This window comes from Catharus ustulatus, chromosome 21, assembly GCF_009819885.2.
Source record: "Catharus ustulatus isolate bCatUst1 chromosome 21, bCatUst1.pri.v2, whole genome shotgun sequence".
NCBI classification, from domain to species: domain Eukaryota; kingdom Metazoa; phylum Chordata; class Aves; order Passeriformes; family Turdidae; genus Catharus; species Catharus ustulatus.
Window position 1 is genome coordinate 1,180,482 of NC_046241.1, and position 14,528 is coordinate 1,195,009.

At 53.8% G+C, this 14,528-nt stretch overlaps 1 protein-coding gene across 6 annotated transcripts in view; it reads right to left on the minus strand.

The window, feature by feature from the left end:
- The window catches only part of RGS3 (regulator of G protein signaling 3), a 75,004-nt gene that overhangs the window by 39,804 nt on the left and 20,672 nt on the right, over positions 1–14,528 (minus strand). For all 6 annotated transcript variants that reach the window (XM_033077602.2, XM_033077601.1, XM_033077604.1 and 3 more), the window contains 4 exons: positions 14,291–14,330; positions 10,862–11,049; positions 9,103–9,186; positions 4,204–4,315 (listed from right to left, as the gene is read on the minus strand). In XM_033077602.2, coding sequence (XP_032933493.1) covers positions 4,204–4,315; positions 9,103–9,186; positions 10,862–11,049; positions 14,291–14,330 — 424 coding nt within the window. The remainder of the gene's footprint in view (positions 1–4,203; positions 4,316–9,102; positions 9,187–10,861; positions 11,050–14,290; positions 14,331–14,528) is intronic.

Sequence of the window (14,528 nt, forward strand, 5' to 3'; positions counted from 1 at the left end):
ACAGGGAGTGCTGCTGTGACCCTCTCAGGTGAGGAGCCTCTGTGTGTTCCCAAAACCTTCCCTGTGCTCCCCCCAGGTGAGGTGAGGGAAGCCTGGCCCCAGGGCTGCCCCTGCAAACCATCATTCCCAGAAGGGAAGGGATGCTGGACCCTGGCAGCAGGTGCAGAATGGGCTTGGCTGGGAGCCCATCCCTCACCTCTGCACACAGAGAAACATCCCCTGCTCCCCATGGCAGGGTCCCAGTGCTCCTAGCCCCTCCTCCATAAATCCCAGCAGGACCATTGTCTGTTTTCCTTGTGAAGCCCCTTGGAGCCCCTCACCCAGTGCTTTTCCCCTAAGAAAAGGCAGAGTTTGGAAGCAGGATCTGTGCTTGCTGCTGGAGTCCACCAGCCCCTCCTGCTGCTCCTGAGCTGGGCCCTGCTTTTCCCTGCACCAGAACCTCTCCAGGCTGACTGCCAGAGGAGGTCACAGAGGACCAACACATCCCAGCCATGTTTCCTCAGGAGCTTTAACCAGGTTTTCCCTGCTGATGTGAGGATCCTCAGTAAAGAAAAGTAATGTTGGAGTGCAACAGCCCAGGGAATGACCCTGCTCCTCTTGGGCCTCTGTGCATTCCTTCTGCAATAACAAGTGATCTGACAAGGTCCAAACCTGCCAGAATTGAGTTCCCTTCCAAATTCCTCTCCACTGAGCTGTGAATCCTGGCACCAGCAACCTCCAGAGCCAGCAGCTCCTGTTCCCTGTCACTGCTACACATGGCCCAGCAGCTCAGAGCATACAGAGCAGGGAACCAGCCTGGGCTAAGGAATGGCTTAAATCCCATTTTCTCCCAGCCTTTAGGGAGAACTTCAGTAATAAACTGGCTGTCCATCCCAGCAGCTGGGCTGGAGGCAGAGCTGGTCCCTGGCAAGGCACAAGGGGAGGCTGGAGGGTGATGGCAGAGCCAGGCAGGGCAGACCTGGGTGCAGATATCACCACAAACCAGGTTTGCCAGGATTCCTTCCACGTTTTCAAGTCTCTGGAGGGTCAGGGTGGAGCAGCAGAGCCTGATGTGCCACAGAGCCCAGAAAAACATGGAAAAGGCACAGCCTGGCACTGGAGAGGTGGCAGATGCCTGGGATGATCCCCAGCTCTGCTCCCCACATCTCTCATGACAAGAGCACAGCACATTCTCTCAGCCAAAGTCGGGGAAAAGCTAAAAGAAAATAAGCAGGAGGAAGAAACTCACTTGAAGATATTTCCTTCTCTTCCTGATGTGCTGTGGTGAGGACTGGCTTGGCTTCCAGAGTAGCATGAACCATCCTTGTGCTCAGCTGGGCACAAAGCAGAGTGGGAGCTCTGTGGGGACACGTCCCCTCTCCAGCTAAGCCCTGTCCTGCACAGCCACACTGCCTGACCCAGCACAGCAGCAGCTCCCAGCACTGCTCTGCCTCAGCCACCTCCCTGAGCAGCACCCACTGCTCTCAGGATTTGGGGGTGCTTGACTGGTGTTGGGTCAGAAAGATGGGAAAAGAAGGAAGCTGGTCCTGCTCCTTTGCACAGCCCAAGGGCTGTGGCAATGCCCTGGTGAGGGCAGGCACCCTGATCCCAACCCTCACTCCTGCTCAGAGAGGCTGGCACTGCATCCAGCACCCAGGACAAGGTGCTGCCAGGGAGAGGACAGCTGCTGTGGGGAGGGAGGGAGGGAGGCTGCTGAGCACATCCAAACCTGCCTGCCAGGAGGGGACAAGCTTGTCCCACTGGGGCACACATCCCTGGGGGAGTGTGGCAGGGTGCAAGCCCTGGGTACTCCCCAGCATCCCAAGGAAGGACAGAAGGCCCATAAATCCCACTCTTAGCCCTTGAGCATCTTGGAGCTGCACCACACAGCAGGTTGGGATGTCAAGGCCAGCAAACAGCACATGAGAAGCCCTTGTTTGAAGGATCCCAGCTGGGGATGGAGGATGGGCCTCCCAGTGTGGGGATAGAGGAATGCTCCTGTCTGTCCCAAAGCTGAGCACACCCACTCAAGGGGAGCCAGGATCCATGGAAATGCCCACAGTGTCTGCTGAGGAACCAGCCCTGTGTCACTGGAACCTTCTGGCGTGCTGCTCATCAGCCTGTGCTGGGCTTGTAAAGCAGGAAGAGGAGCATTGTGAAGCAGATCAGATTGATTTGCTTTCGCACAGAGCAGCGAGTGGCAGGAACAGGAAACAGCACAATGGCCCTGAGCACACCGGAGATGTCTCAATTGTTGGAGGCAGCCACACGCCTGTTCCTATTCATGTGCCATTCAGTCATTCAGGAGAGCAGCAGCCAAAAGGGACAGACATCTTCTGCTCTCTCCACCCGCCTTTGAAGCAGCCCTGCCCAAAGCAGGAGGGTTGGAGCTGCCCAAACACCAGCTGTGCTGGATTCCCAGTGTGGGGCATGGGGGTGGCTCAGTGCTGTAGGGACTCCATCTCCTTTGGAGAGACTTGGGAAGTTATTCCAGACATGGTCCAGCCAAGTTATTATGGCAACAAGGAAATAAGTGGCAGAAAACCGCTCACAAATCCACCATGCCTGAGGTGAAGGAGGCACAATCCTGTGCTGCTGCAAACAGACCTCGGTGTGCAGAGCCAGGAGCAGCACCAGGGAAGCTGATTTCTCCAAGCAAGTGAAAACAGCAGAGCTATTCCCCAGCCTTTGGGAGCAGCCAGGGGCAGCACACACACATGGTCCAGGAGCTGACCAAAAGCACTTTAACAAGGAACAATTTTCTTTGTCCTTTTCTTAGAAATAAGCAGTGCTGAGAACACACTCAACAAAGCCCAGGGAGACTTCAATGGCTTTTCTCAATGGCTCGTGGCTGTGGTGCCCCATCTCCCTCCCTTGTGTTTGTGTTCCCACCAAATAGGTCAGGGAATTCATCTGGAAACAGAAACATTGCTGGAAATGAGAAATAACAGCTGACAGGCAGCCTGTGGTGTCCAGCACTGAGGCTCAGGACAATGTGGGGCACATGGAGACACACAGTCCATCCACAGAGCTCGTGGCTCAGCTGGGAAAAGTCATGGGAAGCAAAATTCACCCAGAAAAGGATCCCTTTGGAGAAGCAGCCCAGATCTGGATTCACTCCTTTTGGTCAGGGCCACAGGACTGCATAAAGATATTGGCTCATCACTTCCAGAGTAATTCAGGTTGGAAGGGCTCTCTCTGGTGAGCTCTGGAGTCCAATCCCCTGACCAAAGTACCCAGACCTGGGCACTCAGGAGTCCTGAATGCCTCCAGGCATGGAGATCCAACAACCTCTCTGGGCAACTCAGTGTCTGACCAACCTCCTGACAGGAAAGTTTTTCCTTCTGTCTCATCCCAATTTCCCCCATGGGGTCCCAGGGTAGCACCTGGGCTGGAGGAGGAGCTGTTGCACAGTCAGCTAACTGTACATAAAAACAAGCCCATAGCCAAAAAGCAACCACACCACACAAGGAACAAGGTGAAACTGGGTCCAAGGCCAAGAAGTGGCTCCACTGTAGCAAATAGGATGTGGTAGAGCCATTCTCTCATTGCTCCTTAGACCCCGAGGAGCTAAAGGGAGTCTTTTGTACAGCCTGAAATAACCCATTTCCAGTCACCCCTGCCCTGGAAGCCCTCTCTGAGCCCTCAGCTGGACACAAAATGTGTCAGCCAAGGTGCAGAGTGAGGGCAAGGTCCCTGACCCTGCTCTTTCCTCCCCAGAGGGGTGAGCAGGGGGATGGATGCGAGCAACAGGGAAACTGTGGGCGGCTGAAGAGAGAAGTAGCAAAGCAAAGCAGCAAAGTAAAGGTCACCAGAGCTTGGCCAGCCACCCTTGGAGCCAATCTCTGAACTCCCTCGAGGTACCATAGGGGAAACCTCAAGCCTTCAGTTCCCCTTCCCAGCCTTGGCCAGTCCCTGCTGTCACAGTGTTACACCAACCAGAGGAACAGACCCTGGGGAATGGCAGCCCAAATCCTGAGACCCAAAAAGGCTGGAGAGGGCCTGAGTGCTCCTGAGTGTCCCAGGAGATGGAGCTGCCAGGTTAATGCAGGGATAGCAGGGGTGAATCTGGCCCTGCACCCCAGGAAGGATGACCTGGAAGCTCCATTTGGAGGCACTGGAAGCACCAGGACAGCAGGGTGCTCTCCTGCTGCTGGCCAGAAACCTTTCAGGTAGCAGCAGAAAACCCCCAAAATGGCTCCAATTGCTGCTGCAGACACTCACCCTCCTGGAGCTTGACACTCTGCAGGTACAGAGGGTTCCTCAGCACGTTGCAGCGCCCAGGCTCATCCTCCTTGGTGAACAGCAGCAGGTCGGAGTAGACAAAGAGAGTCACCTGCAAGCACAGCAGCAGCAAAGGAGAAGTTCTAGAGAGTTCATCTCTTGGCACTGAGACAGTCCTGGAAATGTCCTCTGCTCTGGGGAGGGGCAACAGCCTCAACAGGGAGCCCAGAGAGCCCTTCCCAAGGGGCTGATGGCTGCTGCACCCAGGGAGCTTCACATGAGGCTCCCCTCACTTGGCAGCCACTTCCTGGGGCTCGTGGAGTCCCTGTGCCAGGAGGGACAAACCTGCCCGACAGTTCCACACACACAAACACACCCTGTCTGCTCCCTGCTGTCACTTCCCACTCACACAGTTACAAATCAGAACAGGAGGAGGGAGTAAGTTGACGACTAATCCCAGTACAGGGCAGAAGTTGCAGCCTGAAAGCAAATCTGATCACTCAGATCACCCTCACGGAGGAGTTTCTCACTACTCTCAGTGAGAAAGTAAAGTTTGGCTTTTGCAAGAGCAGGACCCACAGAGAGCAGCTGCAGGGAACAAACCTGACACCTCAAACCACAGCGGGGGTGGAAAGGAAACACCGGCCCGAGTGTCTGCCCAGAGCTGTGCTCAAGCAGTGCCTCAAGTGTCCCAGGGCTGGAGCTACTCCAGACCAGTAGTAAAAGTCTTGCCTGAGGTCCCCAGACCAGTCAGTTCAGATTAATGGGACCTTTAAAACAAGAATGAGTTTCTCCACTGTACTGGAGGTCCTGGACCCAGAAGCCTCAGGGATAAGGTTGGTGCCCCAGCTGAGGTGTGAGCCTGTCCTGCCCTCCAGGAGCTGGGGCACACAGAAAGCCTCAAAAATCACAGAATCATGGAATCACAGAATATCCTGAGCTGGAAGGGACTGAAGGGATCACCCAGACCAGCCCCTGTACCTGCCCAGACCCCCCACAACGATCCCAGCCTGTCCATCCCTGGCAGCGCTGTCCAAACGCTCCTGGAGCTCTGGCAGCCTCGGGGCCGTGCCCATTCCCTGGGGAGCCTGGGCAGTGCCAGCACCCTCTGGGGGAAGAACCTTTCCCTGAGCTCCACCTGAGCCTGCCCTAGTCACCAGAGATGCCAGGGAGCAGCTGCAATGTGGCAATGGCACATGGCTGCCAGACCTGCTCAGGGTGAGCGCCTTGGGGTGACCCCCAAAACCTCCCACAGCAAAGGGAAAGCTCAGCAACACTGAGCCCAGCAAGGAAGGGTTTGTGGCCTTTTAGCAATGCTTTTGCAAAAGGAGACAACACCCAGAGTCCCAGAGGGGTGGAAGGGAGCACAGAGAGGTAACTCTGCACCCATAGGGACCAAGTCCCAGCTGGCAGCACGGTTTGTGTCCTGAGGAGAACGAGCTGGGTAAGAGTTCATCACATGCTGGGGAGTCTCACATCAGGGAAGAGATCTGGCTCTGAATCCAAAACCAAGCCCTTGCCACAAGATTTCTCCTTGCAGTGCAAATTCATTTCTGTGGGATTCTCAGTAAATACAAAGCTGCTGGTGGAGCTTTAATTGACAATGAAACCAGGGAGGGGCTGTTCTTCTCTGTGTTATTTGGAAAATCCCTTCCTCTGCTCTCAGCACTCTGCTGGCCTAGTGCCCACATCCACTCTCTTCATTCCTTCTGATCTTGTTGGTAATAGAAGAAATAACCAGGTAGAAACTGAACTGTAACCTTCATTTCATGCCCACCTTGTGCCAAAAGGTAACTTTTCTGGGACATGTCTGGTGTCCATCTCAGTTCTCCCAACCCCAAAGAAGAGATGCTGAAGGGGTTTTGGGAGTTGCAACCCAAAGTGAAGGAGATAAAAGCCTGATCAAGTGACAAATCAGCAAAAATGGAGGAAAGCCTACTACCTGTGGAAGTTTAAAGGGTAGAAAAAACACTGGGATCAGCAGGAAAATCACTTCAAAACCAAGGCAGTTTCAATAGGGAATCTTGGAAATGGAATTACATGAGTAAGTATTTACAGGTAACATTCAGGTTTTACAGGAAGACAGGATGGATTGTATTTGGGATGTAGAAGGTAAAAGCACATCCAGTGTGGGTTCTGGAAGAGCATCTCTATCAGGTGCTGCTTCCAGGAAGACACTTGATCTGAGAGCAGTTGATAGAGGTCTCTCTGCTCCTCCAGGCTGTTGTGGGGAAGAACAGAAGTGCCCCTTCAACTCACAGGGGCAGAGACAGGGGCAGAGACAGAGGAAGGGGCAGCCCAGCACTGCACAGCACCTCCACAGAGGTGGGAGCTGGACACATCCCTCATCTGAGAGCTGAGGAGGGGACTCAGGGATGACCCCAGAGCAGCAGGGACAAGGGGAGACTGGAGGAGTAACTTGGAGCTCTGGCCTGGGCTGCCATCACACACTGATGGGCTGTGACCTGTCTGTAACTGCCCTTGGCAAACAGATCTACCCTGAAAAACCACAGGGCTCATAAAAGCCAAGAGCAAACAAACAACAAACACAACTGGGTTCACCCAGGCAAGTTACAGAATTCACCAGAGTTGCTCCTTGGAGGGTCAAAGTAGCTTTGGGTATTTACTAGAAGTAATTTCCTACCCCAAAATCAGAAATGGAACAGTTGACAGAACAGAAGGACTCCCTGAAGACAGAGATGGGCACCCTGGGTTATTGCTGGAGTGATGGAGGCCACATGGCCATGGTCACATGGACCTTTTAGGGGGGTGTGAACAGATTTTATGGGGGGAAATGTTCATACAGGCTGAGCCTGATGTCTCCACACTGCTCATCTGAGTGTGCTCTGCACCATGGCAAACAGCAAAGCCCCTTCTGCTGAGGGACCTGAGCAGCCACAGGACACAACTGGCACTGGCACAGCAGACAGGGACACGCTGAAAGAGTTTCCTGAGGGAAATCAGGAGAAGCTGAAAGCCAAGAGGGAAGATGGGAGCAATGGGCCAGTGTGCTGCCCAAGAGGGGATAACCTGGGACTGCCACCAAGCCCTGCCCTGGGCAGGAGGGACCCAACATCACACCTTGTAAAGAAAAATGTGGCAACAAAATCACTGTGAAAAGGTGCCCAGAAATGCAGCTTTGAAGAGAGAAAGAAGAGAAAGCCTCCTGCTCTACGGAGAAGAGCATAAACCCAGCCAAGCCCATCCATGAGGTTGCAGGACTCCAGAAGGCCCATCCTGACCTGCCAGAAGGGCAAGAAAGGAGGGATGAGAAGGGCACGAGCATGGCCCACACTGAGCAGACAGCTCAGGGCTTTGGGAGCCTCCAGGTCCATTGGGGATGGATGGACAAGGCCAGAGCCCACGTTGGACACCTCGTGTGCCATCGCCCGCTGGCTCCTCTGGCACTCCACGAGCTGGAGGGATTTCAGGAGACCAGAAAAGTGGGAATTGCAGCAAAGTCTAGACAGGATGTGATTAAGGCCTCAATAAGGATTGCCCCAGAGGTAAGGTCAGGGAAAGGACAGACCCTGGCAAGCCTCCAGAGAGCTAGGTTGACTCCTTCAGGAGATGGGAGAAAGTTTGCTCAGGGACAAGGAAAGAGAGAGGAGTCACTTGGCACAGCCCTCCACTGGTTTGTACTGGCCAGTGATGGGAAGTGGCTCTGGGCTTCTGCTATTGGCCACCCAGAAACTAAAACAAGTGAAGTACAACTTCCTCTGCAAATCTGTGAAGATGACACATGGTTCACACCAACTGAATTCAGCCCCAAATTACTCTGTGAGAGCCTCTGAAACTACCCCAGGAGAAATGGCACTGGTTAGCAGTGCATGAGTGTGCTCTGCCTCTCTCCTAAATTCCAAGGCTTTGCAGACTTTGCAGTTGGATACAAGTGAAACCAGCAGCAAATGTGATCAACACATCCAAACTCTGCCAGTTTGAAAGGTAAAAGTTGTCTCATACACAGGGTGCCAAAGTCCTGTTGTGTCCCCAGATTTCCAACAGCTCTCCAATAACATGGCAGGAAAGTTGAAGTAAGAAGAACAAGAGGAATTTGGACAGGACATGGGAGCTGTTTCAGGAACAGAAATTCTGAGAACATTTGGAGTGAGTTCTCTGTCTGGTTCTAGTTCTAGCTTGTGGATTCTCCTTCCCTAGAGAGGCTGCAAAGCCATGTGGACACAATCCTGAGTCACTTCAGGGGATCCCTGAACAAGGGGATGGGACTGGATGACCTCCAGTGGTGCCTTTCAGCCTGAACCATATTCCAAAATATTCCTAAACCCCCTCCTCCTGAGTCTGCTGGGCTGCCAGTGATGTGCATTTGCCACCCACAGTTTTCTCTCTGTGATCCCAAAGGCAACAGGAATAATAGCTCATTTCTAGCACAGAAGAGTTTTGGTATTTAGTTTATCCCACAATAAACTCAGTACAATTACTGCACAATGAAACATTTCTCTTCTCAATGTAATGAGGTCTCCCTTCCAGTCCCTTCTCAAAGTCCCCTCCAGGGCCTAAAGGGGCTTCAGGAGAGCTGGAGAGGGACTGGGGACAAGGGATGGAGGGACAGGACACAGGGAATGGCTCCCACTGCCAGAGGGCAGGGATGGATGGGATATTGGGCAGGAATTGTTCCCTGGCAGGGTGGGCAGGGCTGGCACAGGGTGCCCAGAGCAGCTGTGGCTGCCCCTGGATCCCTGGCAGTGCCCAAGGCCAGGCTGGACATTGGGGCTGGAGCAGCCTGGGACAGTGGGAGGGGTCCCTGCCATGGCTGGGGTGGCACTGGATGGGCTTTATGGTCCCTTCCAATCCAAAGCATGGTGATTCTACAATTCAATCCTCTATATAAGACAGAAGAAGATCAGGTTTGAGAGCTCAGACAATGTGGAAGAGTTTTACCTGTGTAGTCCTGTTCCTGCTCTCGAGAAGGAGCAGCTCCTCCGACAGCAGCAGAGTCCGGGCTGGGTTGCAAAGGTCCAAGGGCTAAGTTTGGATGGAAAAAAAAGAAACAAAAGAAGCAGTCAAACCTTCCAGCAGCAGTGTGGTTTGTGAGATACACTTTCCACCCACCAAACCCACTTTGTCTTCACTTGGAGCTGTAACTCACTCAGGAGAAGCCACCCTGCACTGTGCCCAGAAGGACACAAAGTCTGCAGTCCAGTCAGAGGAGAAGACAAAGCCTTGCACTCACACCTACGTCAGCCCAGCTGTGAAAAGACAAGCAGCCCTTGCCTGTGACAGGGGCTCCCTGCACGGGGGGGTTATGGGTGTTTGTCAGCAGGAAGCACAACCACAGTGCTGGCATGTCAGGTTCCCACGTCCCTCAGGCACCAATATTTGTACCTGATGGTGTGCATCCCTTTCAAAGCAACTTTTCAGAATTCCTTTCCCTTCCCATGCCATACCCAGCCCTCCCAGTCTGTGCTGGAGAATGGGACAGGTTCAGGTGTCTGAGTGCAGAGCAAACACTGCACCAGCCTGGGAGCAGCACAGTGGGAACAGGAGGGCTCTGCACAGGGCCCTGCAGATAAGAATGTAAAGAGATAAACCAGCTCTGAAGTGGCAGATCCCCAGGCACAGTCCAAGATGAGTATTGGGAGTAAGGAGGAAAAAAGTGCCAGTTGTGTTCCTGCCAAAGGCCAAGCACACAGAGCCCAGTGAACACAAGCTGGGGTCACCCAGGTGCCATCAGGGAGGAGGGAGGGGATCAAACCCCTGCCCCAGCTCCAGCCCAGCCCATGCTGGCCTCAGGCAGCCCATGGCTCAGGCTGGAGTCACAGGGAATGGGGACCATGGTTCCACCCCAGAGAAGTCACCAGGCTGAGCTGAGGTGACAATGCCACTGGCACAGGAGGACAAAGGGCTCCCCACAGGCTCAAAAAGGAAGGGATTCATCAGCAACATACCAAAATATATGGAGCAGATGAGATTTTGGGGGTTCTGGCCATATGAAGGACAAAATGAAGGACACAGAGGGAGTTAGAACACCAAATTCAGGGCTGTTTTCTCAAAACAGGCAGAACATTCCCCTGTAAAGCCACTACTGCTCTGGATCCTTGTCTTCTGCTCTGGAGCCAGGCTGGGAGAGCTGGGGGTGCTCACCTGGAGAGGAGAAGGGCCCAGGGAGAGCTCAGAGCCCCTGTCAGGGTCTAAAGGGGCTCCAGGAGAGCTGGAGAGGGACTGGGGACAAGGGATGGAGGGACAGGACACAGGGAATGGCTCCCACTGCCAGAGGGCAGGGATGGATGGGATATTGGGGAGAAATCCTTCCCTGTAAGGACAGGGAGGCCCCAGTACAGGTTGCCCAAATTTTAATGTGACCACCAGCTAAACTAAAACCCCTTTGTTTTCTGCACACACTGACAGCACAAAGAACCCTCAAGAAGAACCACACTGATCTACAATTCCAAAGTTAGCTCTGAAGCCCAAAAGCTGGGACACCTCCTCCTGACCCAAGCAAGGGCCAGATTTGAAAGTTGAAAAGCAGAAAAAACATCCAACCTAGAACTGCTTGTGCAGGACACAGTTCCCTTTGAGACAGCCCCCAGCACTGTGCAAGTACAGCCAGCTCCAGAGGAGAGCTGAGGATGACAGGGATCCTGCTGGGAAGGAGAACCTGGGCACTGATCACATCCCAGCCCCCTCCAGCTGCACTGACCTGCACAAAGATGGGGAACACCAGCACCTTGGGAGCCAGGGTCACATAGGTGCCGTAGGAATGGGGGATGTGAGGCCTCACTATGGTGCAGTTCTGGTAGTTCCCATAGCTCTTCATGGTCTGCACAGTCTTCATCAGCCTGGATTTCCTCCCAGAGCCTGTGTGGGATTTCCCTTTACAGCCATTGCCTGGAGGGAAGAGGAGGTAGAAGGAAACACAGAATGAGGAGGGAGCTCCAGCTCTGCCCACTCCAGCTTGGTCCTGTTCTCCCTGGAAATCCTGGGAAAGTGCTGGAGCCAAGAGCTACAGGGACAGGCATCATTCAGCTATCCAGGTGTCCCAGGGACCCATGAAATAACAGCACTGATTCCAATTTTTATAATGGAAAACAAGATGCCCCCGAGTTTTTTTGTTCCAGAGCCCCTTGCTTGGTGGCCCAAGGACTTCAGTGGGTGCCACCAGCAGCACAGACACAGCTGGGAAGGTACAAACAGGACCCCAGGGATGCCACTGCAAGCTCTGCTTCAGGCCAGCACATCCCACCAGGTGCTCTGCCCTCGTGAGTCTCCACCTGCAGAGCTCTGTCCCACTCTGGGGTTCCAGCAAAAGAAGGACTTGGAGCTGCTGGAGCCAGTCCAGAGGAGACACCAAGATGCTCCAAGGGCTGGAGCCCCCTGTTCTGGAGCCAGGCTGGGAGAGCTGGGGGTGCTCACTGGAGAGGAGAAGCTCAGGCCCCTGACAGGACCTAAAGGGGCTCCAGGAGAGCTGGAGAGGGACTCCAACATTTTTATCCACACAAATTCTGCCTGCTCTAGATTCTGGGCATGGAGGTTAGCAAAGTGCAGGAATGTCATGACATGGGGCAGTGGGTTAATCACAGTTCTCAGAAGATTCTGAGATTGGAGGTGTCAGAGAAAGAGGCAGAAGTTACAAACACATTCATGGCTGGGATCAATCCCTGCTGCTGCCAGCAATGGTTATTCAGACATTGGGTGTATTTATAAAGGATGACCTCATTGTTCATGAGGCTGGCATCACATCATCCTCTGTTTTTCAGCATTACATTCTGGGGCTGGAAAAGGTCCAAGCAGCCTGACTGATTTTCAGCCTGCCCTCCTCCCTGAAGAGAGTTATCCTCACTCAAAGAAGGGATTACAGGAGGCTTTCTCCTGCACACTCCCTCCTCAGCTGCTTGAGCTGAGCCCAGACCACATCCTGCTGGCCACCAGCAACCTGTGCTCTGCCCTAAAACTCACAGGTAACAGATCCAACAGGAACTGAATGGTTCTCTAACCAAAATCTCACATTTTCAAAAGAAACCCCACAGAAAAATCAATGTATTTCCTTCCTCCCTCCTCCTGTAGGTGATGAGCTGAGCCAGCTCAGGGCTGCAGGCAGAGCTCTCCACTGGGATTGAACATACCCAGGTGAGGAGCTGGAGCATTCTCCTTCTCCCCCACAGGGATGTCTCAGGAACAGGAATGAGCATCCCTCCTGCAGCTCCCTGGGGACCCCCAGCTCCCTCCTGCAGCTCCCTGGGGATCCCCAGCTCCCTCCTGCAGCTCCCTGGGGATCCCCAGCTCCTTCCTGCAGCTCCCTGGGGATCCCCAGCTCCCTCCTGCAGCTCCCTGGGGATCCCCAGCTCCCTCCTTCCCTCCCTGCAGCCCCAGAGCCTCTGCTCCCACCACAGCAGCTTTTTACTGTCGCACTGTAGCAGGTTCCCAGAACCTTCCCAGGCAGGAATGAGCCAAAACACTCCTGACCATGACCCAGGGCAGATAAGGTCTCGTCCAAAGCAAATACACAAACCTGCCCAGCATTACATATTCCATTAAGTATTAGGAAATAGCACATTTACTCCCAGATAAAGGCAGCAGAGCCAGCCAGTGCTGGGCTGGGAAGCCAGCTCGGCTGTTTACTGCTGGCTGGAGCAGCTGCCTCTGCTGGGGGGACCCTCGTGACCTAAGAGGTTGTTTCCACCTCTAAATGCATTAATCCTGACATTTTCCCTTTTCCCTTTTTCCTGGTTGCACTGCCAGATAACATCGAAGCACAAGACACAGCTCAGCACAGGGAAGATAAGATCTGTCTGAGCTGTTCAGGATTTGCTTTTGCTCTTATCCCTAAATCACCTCATTTTATCAGAGGAAATAATCACCTGCACAGGTCCTGCCACAGAAACACAGCCAAATGTCAGCTCCTGTCACTGGGGAGGCAGCTCTGTGCTGTCACACCTCATCCCTGCTCAGGTTAACTGATACCTTCCCGCCACTGAACTCAACATTAAAAAATTAAAAACAAATCCATAAAAATTGAAAATTTGTTATGGGAAGAAGCCCAAGCCTTTCAAATCCCACCCCACTGTAAGAACAAGTCCCCCTGGTTCAGCTCATCTTTTCACAGGCTCCACAAGCAGCAGGAAAGAGCTGCAATTATCCACAGAACAAAACATCCCCTGCAGTTAGAGTGGAAAATTCTCCTGGCTGCAGAGCTCCAGGGCTGGGAGCACCCAAGGCACTCACAACTGCTCCCTCCTGCTCCCCTCAGTCCCCCTGGCTCTGCCAGCCCCACACTTGGCTTCCTCTGGACACTGCCCCACCTTAGAGACAGCACCAAGTTTTCCAGCTGTGCCCTCTCCAGACAGGGAATGCTGAGGGATTCATTCTCCTCCAAGAGCTCAGCTCTGCTAAGGATACACAGCTCATCCTGAGGGCAGGATGAGGGCATCCTGAGACAAGCCAGGGTGCAAGCACAGCCTCCCAGAGCTCCCAAATCCATGAGGGGGATTTCCATATGGACCTGGATTCCTGCAGTGCCCAGCCCTGCCACCACATCAGCCCACTCTTCCCACAAGTCCAACAACCCCCAGGGAGCTGCAGGCATCCCACACACACCTGTCACAGGTGTGGTTTATGCTATGAGCTTATGTTTCAAAGGTTTTTTTGAGAATAGCTGGCCCAGAGACTACCAGAGACTTTGCAGCAGCCCAGGGCTTGAATATTCCCCAGAGCTGGCACAAGCAGCTGGCACTGATGTGAGGCACAGGCGCTCTCCCTCCTGGCACTGAAGGGAGCCTCAGAGCAGGGGCTCAGCTCTCCCAGCAAGGCCTCATGGCTGAGGAGGAAAGCACGTCATGGGCAGGTGGGGAACCACGATGCTCAGAGCTCTCACACTTTATCTTCTCACCCTGGCCTGGTGGGAAGTCGCAGCAGCCTCTGTGAGTTCCACAGACTTCTCATGAGACTCACCCCGTGGCACGCTCCCCTCTGCTTTTGGGTTTGAGCCACAGGGGGAAGATGATCCCTCCCAAAATCCCTGGGCTGCTCCTGCCCTCACACCATGAGCTTGGGACAAGGATTTGATGGTGCCAGGAAGAGCAGCTTAGAGCTGAGTGCTCTGGGCAGCATTCCCAGCACAGGGACAACTTACCCACAGTGGTGCTGTCCTCCTGATACACCGGCCTCAGCAGCTGTAAGGGACAGAGGGGACACAGTCACCTGCAGCAGGCTCAGGTACAGTGACCACAACCAACTACAAGAGTTAAGGTGCCAAACCCAGCCAAGCCAAAGCACTTCAGAGGGGAAGTTTTTGCAGCAGAAAATGAGAGCAATGACTTGCAGTGTGGTCTTGTGCAGTGAGAACACACCCCACATCCTCCCCATATCCC